The following is a 9,441-nucleotide window of genomic DNA, read 5'->3' as shown; positions in this document are numbered from 1 at the left end:
TACACATAGCATAATCTTTAAAAAAAATAAACCTAACAAACATTAAAAATCTTTTAAACTATTCAAATAAACATCTAAAGTCTGACAATAGAAGAACATTTAAAACTGTACTATTTAAAAATCAAAAAGTAAGAGATTAATTCATGTTATCTAATTAAATTAATATAAATTTATCCAACATTTTTAAACACTTTTTTTTTCTTCAAAAATATTAAAAAGCAGAGTATAAAATGACCTTATAAATATTTTAGTTTTCATATATTTAAATATCATGTGATCCGTGTCGACTAAGAACTAAAGTATCATTTCTGTATAGTTAAAAGAAAAAAGAGTAATTCTCATGTTGATAAGAATATTTTAACTAAAGTTTGGACTTAGGTAAGAGAGCGAGGAACTTAGTGGTTGACTCTATAATAATTTGAGTTGACGACTAATAACAACAATAATGTACCTTCACTCTTTGTCGGATTTATTATCAATTCACTTGGTGGACGACTCTTGTATATATGTTAGCGTAGCAACGCAGCAATCATTATTTATTTATTGAGGTAGAAATTCAAGTGTGGTGAGTTATTATTCCATTCTCAAATCAGACCCGCGGCTGCACAAGTAAAGAATCCAACTACTTTTTCCTTCTCCTTCTTCTTTTTCTCTTATTCTTCCTCTCCCTCTTCATACTGGCTTCATGTTTTAGCTTTGAAGAGTCCACCTGCTCTATACCTCAGCTCGTTCAAGAATTTAACTACTTTTGACATTTTGGGTACGTTTTCTCAACGATTTACATGTATACATTATTTCCGGCCACTTAATTAGACACTTTAGTATTGGTGTTATACCACTTTATTTCTGGGCAGATTGACAACTTCATAGGAGGAAACCTGCCGTTCAGACTACTTTACTTTCAGTTTCAGGTATGCATCTTATAACTCGGCTTTTTCTATTTTTATGGCAACTTGTCTGATGGTACAAATATTTTTAAATGAAAAAGATAAACAATATTGCAAAAGTTAACAACCATTGAATCCAATGGCTAGTGTGGGTTCCACCATATTGCAACCACGTTTAAAAATTCATATAGTGGGTCTTTCTTTTTATTTAAATGGGCCATTATTAGACTTCAAAAGAAAAATGCAAAACTGAAATAAACATTAAAGGGGCATTAAGCCCAAAAGAACTGGCCTAAGGTCACTTGGACTCCTGGAGACTGATCTAGAAACGTGAAACCAGGTTGGATTTTCAAACTCTTCTTTTCCTTTGACCCAATAATAAATAGATAAATTTATTGAGTATTCATTAATTAAAAAAATTTAATGAATACTCATTAATTAAATATTTTAATGAGTATTCGTTAATTAAAAAAAATAATAAAATTTTTTAATAAATATTCATTAATTAAAAAAAATTAATAATTTTTTTATTTTTTAGTAATTTATATATATTAAAAAATACTAAAAGATAAATAAAATTTATTATTTTTTGTCATTAATTATCTAACAATATTTAAAAGTATGAACTTAAAATGTGTTATTGAATTATTAGACTAAAAAATTATATATATATATATAGCTTATATTTTTGTGTCATTGTGAGTCTCACTTTAATAAACACACAATGTTTTAATGGTATTTATATAGTTTATATTCCATAATAGATCAAATTAGATAAATTCGATTTATTAGACATGCATGTAAATTTTTTAGATTTAGGATATTAGTATAATATTAGAAGCCATTTATTTTGCTCATGTGAATTACCCTAAATATTATTTAGAATTTATTTCGTTGCTTATTCGTTTATGCTTCTCAAAATATTATCTATAATCGTTATGTTTGTCTAGGTTAATACTTAGCAGCTTTGCAACTTGAAGGGGAAAAAAAAAAGGAACTTTAGGTTCATGGCTGAAAATTTGATGACTATAGCTAGAGGACAATCTATCTTGGAGGCACCACTTTTTGATGATAGAAATTACACTGAATGGAAGGAACATATGGAGACATTTACAAAGTCTTTGGACTTCAAACTTTGGCTTATCATTAAGAATGGACCAAATGTTCCAAAAAAGGTTGTAAATGGAATTGAAGAGGAAAAATCGGAAGATGAATTTGATGATGAAGACATGAAGAGTGTACAACAAGCCTCAACAGCAAGACACATCTTATTATGTGCTCTAATAAACTCAGATGTTTACAAAGAAATCTTGCACTTCAAAACAGCCAAAGAAATATGGGACGAGCTTGAAAACAGGTTAACATTGCAATTCTTTCTCCTTTTTCTATATGCTATGAGAGGAAAGGATATGAGAAAATGAGAATTGTAGCAAGAAAATGACATATATATCCTTATTAAAATATATGCAATATATTGTTTTAATTTTTACAAGGTGGATATATATAATGGTAACTTTAGCAACATTATTATTCAAGCGGCTTCTTGTTTAATTTCCAGGCACATTAGAGAAGAAAACTTTCTGTGGTTTTTCATTTTTTTTTTTTTCATCCCATTTTCTTGCATAACCAAACTGATGAAAAATCAAACTATTTTTTCATCCCATGTTCTCTTTCTCTATTTCTCTTTATCCCATTTTCTATTTCTTGCATAATCAAACTGACTATCAATGATTTAATGTTATGTGTGCTCAGCTCCATAATAGCCCAATTCTATGTTATTGTAAATGGTAGTGTTAGTTGGAATATTATAAAGCTTATTCAAAGGTATTAAACACCTCAACATTGTGGTTATAAGATATAAAATAATCTCCACCCATTAAATTAACTATTTAAGTTGAATTAATAGGGAAAAAGACACACACAGAAAATAATAGAATATATAGTAAATAATTTGTAATTTTTTTTTGTCTTTACAGGGAGAGAATTAACAATGTGAACCTATGGACTCCGCAAACAAATCACGTGAAGGCCAAGTCTGATCAATATAGTTGTCCCAGCCTTGTTTTTCTAGAAGAAACAGGTTTAGAGTATTCTCTCTGCTTCTCAAACTTATAATGAGAATAAAAAACATCATATATAATATTTATACTTAAAGTCAGTTACTTATATATATATATATATATATTTTATATTTTAATATATTTTGTATTTTAATGTATGATATAGTATATTGATTAAAAATAGGTCTTTCATTGTTTCCTAGCCATTCATCAAACTATCGTCACATTTATCCTTCATTCTTGATACATAATTCAAGTGGATATAACTTACAAAATTAACCGATCGATCTATTGGGGTAGAAAATTTTTTTCTTAACCTAATAACTTCAAAGTATTTTATAAACTAATAATTCCATTAGAATGAATTTACTTTAAGTGTAGTCAGTTTTGTGACAATGTAAAAATTGAGAATTTTTTTTAAGTTATTTTTATTTGAAATTTAATTTTGATACATTGTTAATGTAAAATCATTTTACACGTGTATTTAATCATATAACATCACATTAATAAAAATAACTACTTTTTATATTGACCGCGTGAATGGTCATCTAAAAAAATAGTTATAATTGTACGACTGTATAAAATGCATCAAAATAAAATTCTTTTTATCTGTATCAAATATTTTTAAAAATAATTTTTGTTGTTTGCTTTGTATATATAATTAGAGAGATATATATTTATATTTTTTTCATGTTGGCTTGGTTTAGGAAATCCAAAGAATAATAATGATTTCTTCAACCTGTGCGTTCCCCTATACAAGCATGCACTAGAAGGTAACTGGGAAGAAGCGAAGAGAATCATAGAGAAGGATAGGAGGTTGAAGAATGCAGCCATAGCAAGTGGATTGCCTACAGTGTTACACATAGCAGCAGGTGCAGGTGAGGGTGCAAAGCATGTTCACTTTGTGGAACAACTACTGATGCCAGAATTTCTAAACGAAGAAGACCTACAGTTGCAAGATTACAATGGAAACACTGCGTTTTGCTTTGCTGCTGCAGCTGGGAACATGCAAGTTGTTGATTTGATGCTGAATAAGAATCCATCAGTGGTATGGGCTAGGGGTGCAAAAGGAGCCACCCCTATTCAATTTGCTGCATTGCAAGGCAGATGTGAAGTGGTTTGCCATCTATATGACACAACAAAACAAAGATTCACAAAGGATGATGAGAAGCAATTGTTCTTCACTTGTATCAACACTGGACTCTATGGTATGCATTTATTGTTGTTAATGCCTAATAAGATGCGAATGGATTATGGCGTTATGATAGGTAACCAATGACTTTCTTGAATAACATGAATATCGGGTCTTAAAATTGGCCTAATTTAAGTAAAACACTATATCTCTAAATGATTTACCTAAATCTTAATATTAGAATAATCATCTGCACACTTAATGAATTGAACATCCGATATATTCATTATTTATATTGTTTAATATTTTCATTGTCTACCTATATTTTTTTAATGGAAACATTTGGTAACCAACAAAATGTAACTAAATCATAACTTGCTTTATATAACATTTATTAATTACTGTAGTAATTAATAAATATTAAATAAGATAAATTCAGACCTTTTTTCTTAATATTACTATTAAATTTGTTTTTAGATAAATTTTAAAATAATAAATTTGAAATTAATTTTTTTAATAATGTGATAATATATAATTTGATATCTATATAAAATTATTTTATATATTAGTGTATGAAAATTATATATATTTTTTGATCTGTGTGTTTTTCGGCTTTTTAACAATTATTATGAATATGGAAGAGAATGTGTTATTAAATTTAAGATAAATATTTATTAATAGAGGAACAATTGACTAGTAGATTTACATCACTTTCAATTTTAATTCAAATTTCTCAATTCGCAAATAATTAATCTCTCCTTTTTAAAATAAGTATTTTTTATCTTTTAGATTTATTAAGCAACTAATGTGAAAAATTGTCCAAATATATTACTTTTTCCAATGAACTTAAAAAGCAAAAGATGCACTTATTTTGATAAAAAGTAGGCTTGTAGGTTTAATGTATTATTCAACCATAAAGTATGCTCGCTTAAATTCATTTTGCATTTCTTCAGCAATGATGTGCAAATAACTTTATTTAATCTAGCTTGATTAGATATTTGTGAATTTCAATATTTAATTTGTATATAATATATTTTGCAGGCTTAGCCTTAAAAATGGCGCAAGAAAACTCAGAGCTAGCTTATGCAAGGGATGAAAACAATGAGACAGCTTTGCATCTCTTGGCTAAAAACCATTTGGATTCTTGTTGTCAAAGTCCACACCATCAAAACCACACGATCATGATCAACCCTGGTAAATCATTACATACATATTCACAATTCATTAAGACAATGAAGCTACATTCATCAAGGAGTGAAATTCACAATTTACCATGCATAACAGAATGAAAAGAAAAAGAGAAAAACAAAATTTAAGATTTGGGATCCACAATTGATGATGTGAACATCAAAGTTGACTGAATATATTCGTTGTATAAGTTTCTATGCCACACTACCGATTCTTTTGTTCTTTAGCAAGTTTCTTTGATTTCAAGTGATAATTTTAATTATATTATTACAGGAATGAAGCAGCAAGTAGTTTATCAGTTGGTCAAAAGCCTTTGGAGCACAATTTGTAACAATTCCACTATGGATGGGATAATTGATATCATAAGCGAGCCATGTCAACCAATATTTGCTGCTGCAGAAGTTGGTAATTTTGGGTTCTTGTCAGAGCTTATTAGTGGCTATCCAAGCTTGATATGGGCAAGGGATGAGCAAGAACAACAAACTATAATTCACAAAGCTGTCAAATATCGCCAGGCAAGCATCTACAATGTGATACATGAGATTGGTTCTCAAAAGGATATTATAGTGACTATGGTAGACACCAGTGGTAATACTCTCTTGCATTTGGCTGCACAAATAGCACCACCAAGCAGACTTGAACTGGTTTCGGGAGCAGCTTTTCAAATGTGCCTTGAGTTGGTATGGTTCAAGGTATGAGTTAAAACCCTATCTGTTGATACAAGATTGGACTATCTATCTGTACCTCCCCGTATAATTCTATAACTAATATATAAGAAAAATATATGATTTCTTATTCTACATGTAATTTGGACAAGTAATTAACTGTTGTTTATATTTTAAGGCTTTGTTAAGCAAATATTGGGTTAATAGTTAAATTAGTCTTTAAAAGATAAAGACAATTTTTAAATTTGTTTTTGAAAGATTTTTTCAATTAAATTGGTCCTTCAAAGTTTATTAATTAATCATATCTGTCCTTTAGTTACTCCACTCAATTTTTATCAATGATTGATTATGCAAAATGTTAACCGATAGCATACATGACACATAACATGTTTAATTAGACGTTGACTAAATATGTTTACAAAAATCTATCAATTTAATCATTAAGTTATATTAGGAATAAGATTTTTGTAGTCGGGAAAAATGACTAAATTAATAAATTTTTATAAACTTATTTGATCAATATCCACTTAGACATATAAGATATTATATATGTTATTAATTAATGTTTTACAACACTAATCTTTTGAAAAAAATTGTTAATAGAGTGACTCAAGGACAAATATGATTAATTCGCAATCTTTAAAATACTAATTTAATTGATAAAATATTTTAGGGATGAATTTAAAGAATGTCTTATCTTTTACAAACTGATTTGACTATTAATCCAACAAAAATTATATTAGTATACTTAAAAAATTAAAATTTCATGCATCATACAGGAAGTAAAGAAGATAATGCCACCAACGCATATAAAATCCACAAATTCAGAAGGCTTAACTGCTGGAGAATTATTCGCAAGGGAGCACACACAGTTGCGAAAAGATGCAGAGGCTTGGATGAAAAGCACAGCAGAGAATTGTATGCTGATTGCAACCGTCATTGCAACGGGGGTGTTTGCTGCTGCAATAAGCATACCAGGCGGTGTTGACGATGCAAAAGGGAAACCAAACTACTTGAAAAAGCCATCTTTTTTGGTGTTTGCAATCTCAGATGCAGCTGCATTTATCTCATCAGCAGCTGCAATATTAATATTCTTGTCCATTCTTGTTTCGCGTTATGCTGAGTCTGATTTCTATAAGTCATTGCCCTTGAAACTCATATTTGGATTGGTAGCGTTGTTCTTCTCAATAACAAGCATGATGGTAGCAGTTGCAAGTGCCTTCTTCATTACTTATTATTATGACTCAAATTGGGTTCCTAGTTTTATTTCTGTGTTTGTGTGTCTACCAATACTTCTTTTCATAATTTTGCAGTTTAAATTATGGTTTGAGATAATGTATTCAACTTTTTACTGTAAGAATATTTTTAAGCCGGACAAAAAAATGCTTTATGTATTAAAAAGTTAGGGATGTAAACATTGAACTGTATTATATTTAGTCAAATTTGTTGTATTCTATTTTTTTTTAAGTCAAGTTAGCAAAAATTTAAAAGTTAGAGTAATTGTGAATAGTATTCTATAAATGAATATATTATTTGATAGATTAGAGAATTAACATTTTTTCACGGTAAATTCTAACCTACCCTTCCTATAATAACATGTAATTTACCCTCTGTGATATGTCATCTTTTAATTGGTTGCTATGTTAACTATGGTTAAATTATTAGTAATTAAATTATAGCCCAAAGTGGGTAATTATGTAATTAAATACCTCCAAATTTAATTTCAATGCCATCCAGAAATCCCATATCATCATCACCATCACCATCATCATCATCATCATCATCATCATTATTTTCATTTTCTTTTTCGTCTTCCCCTTCTACACTATCATCATAAAAAGCCATCATAATCGACGTTCTTAAATTTTAAGATTTTCTGAATTTCGCAAACGTAAACTTAGTCTCACCTGGGCTAGGTTCACAAAACAAAAGCAGTTTTTATAACTAAACACAAAGAACACAAAACACAGAACACGACCTTACTTGAACAGGATCTGTTCTATAAGCTCGTACATCTGTATCCTTGAGTTCTAAGAAGACTTTGGTTGAACTATGACCGTGAGGTCAGAGCGTGATTAATTGTTCCAAAGCGCATGCCATCTGAACGGTGGAGGATCGTTCGCACTACAACCTTGTGGTCGAGATGGTCTCACGGTGTTCTGACAGACTCAAATATTTTTTTCTAGCCATTTAATTAGTTATTTTCTCTAAATACTTAGTGTGTGTTTGGATTACAGTTTGCAGACGGGAGTTTGAATAAAATTAATTTTGCAAACTTAGATTTTGATGAAAAGTAAGTTTGTATTAAGTGATTTATGTTTGGCAATATTTATATCAAAATGAATTATAGTAAAATAAATGTTGTTTGGATTACACTATTCAAAATCACTTTTAGATACAAAATTACTAAAATAGACATCAACTTAAATAATTTTTGTATATTATTTTAATTTAGATATTTGAATAGATGTTATTAATTAATTCTATAATAAAATTAATATTTATACACTAAGATAAAAATAATATATAAAAATTGGCAAAATATACTTTTAATTAAAACTAACAAAATATAAATTTTAGAGAATACTAAAAATAATAAAAAAATTAAATATTTATTTTGGTAGTAATTGAAATAAATCAAAAAAAAAATTATGATATTTTTTATACAGTATATTTTTAGTACTCTTAGTACTCTTTTTTAGTATGTTATAATTTTTTATTATTATTATTTACAATTAATTTTTTGTTTAATTTACTTTCTTAATAGGATCAATATATTATATTAAAAAAAATAAAAATAATATAAAAAAATTATAATTATAAAAGTGTATAATATCAAATAAATAATTAATAAAAAAATAGTAAATAATAGAAAAAGATAGTTCATATAAATAAAAATAATATAAATAATACAATAGTATACATAAAATTGGTAAAAAATAAATAAAGATTGAGTATTGATGGCTAAAAGCCCGTTGGTGAAACGCAGAAGCTTAAAATTGTTGCTTCTTGAAAACGTGGTTTTGAATGCAAAATCACTTCTGCGTTCATGAATCAAAAATTTGCCAAACCAAAAATTACAGCTTTCAAGATATCTAAACGTACTTCTTCTCTTTGAACGTGGTTGCCAAACACACCCTTATTTCCTGGTTCATCAAAATATGGAACACCCAATGGGTTGATTTTTTCTTTCAATTTCAGAGAGAAATGGGATTGGGGTAAATTGAATTTCTACACAATGATAAAAATATAACTTTATTTTTTAATGTTTATAAAAATTATATATTTATCTCTCTTATAAAAATATTTAATTACAAAATTACCCTACTTTAGTTAACATATTAACTCTTATTGAGTTAAATTAACTCAAACTAAAACTAAGCATCCAATTAAAGCATGTCACGTCACGAGGGGTAATTTACATGTTGAAATAGAGGGGGTTGGGTAGAACTCACCTTTTTTCACATACAACAAATGTATTCTTAAAAAATTTAAACATTCTATATAAA

General features: G+C 28.1%; 1 protein-coding gene and 1 pseudogene across 2 annotated transcripts; both read left to right on the top strand.

The window, feature by feature from the left end:
- The first annotated feature begins 466 nt into the window (after positions 1-466).
- On the top strand, positions 467-7,399 carry LOC130976479 (uncharacterized). 2 transcript variants are annotated; one of them, XM_057901352.1, is made up of 9 exons: positions 467-609; positions 695-760; positions 855-911; positions 1,838-2,244; positions 2,864-2,967; positions 3,655-4,155; positions 5,121-5,273; positions 5,541-5,959; positions 6,712-7,399. In XM_057901352.1, the coding sequence occupies exons 4-9, from the start codon at positions 1,895-1,897 to the stop codon at positions 7,336-7,338; spliced, it is 2,154 nt and encodes a 717-aa protein (XP_057757335.1). In that variant the 5' UTR covers positions 467-609; positions 695-760; positions 855-911; positions 1,838-1,894; the 3' UTR covers positions 7,339-7,399. The 2 variants fall into 2 exon arrangements, with proteins under 2 accessions (XP_057757335.1, XP_057757336.1); XM_057901353.1 differs by lacking the exons at positions 467-609; positions 695-760; positions 855-911 and adding an exon at positions 949-1,227.
- A 506-nt stretch (positions 7,400-7,905) lies between these two features.
- LOC130978491 (small nucleolar RNA U3) lies at positions 7,906-8,101 on the top strand (annotated as a pseudogene).
- The last annotated feature ends 1,340 nt before the right edge of the window (positions 8,102-9,441 follow it).

This window comes from Arachis stenosperma, chromosome 4, assembly GCF_014773155.1.
Source record: "Arachis stenosperma cultivar V10309 chromosome 4, arast.V10309.gnm1.PFL2, whole genome shotgun sequence".
NCBI lineage: Eukaryota > Viridiplantae > Streptophyta > Magnoliopsida > Fabales > Fabaceae > Arachis > Arachis stenosperma.
This window is presented reverse-complemented; position numbering and strand designations above follow the sequence as displayed.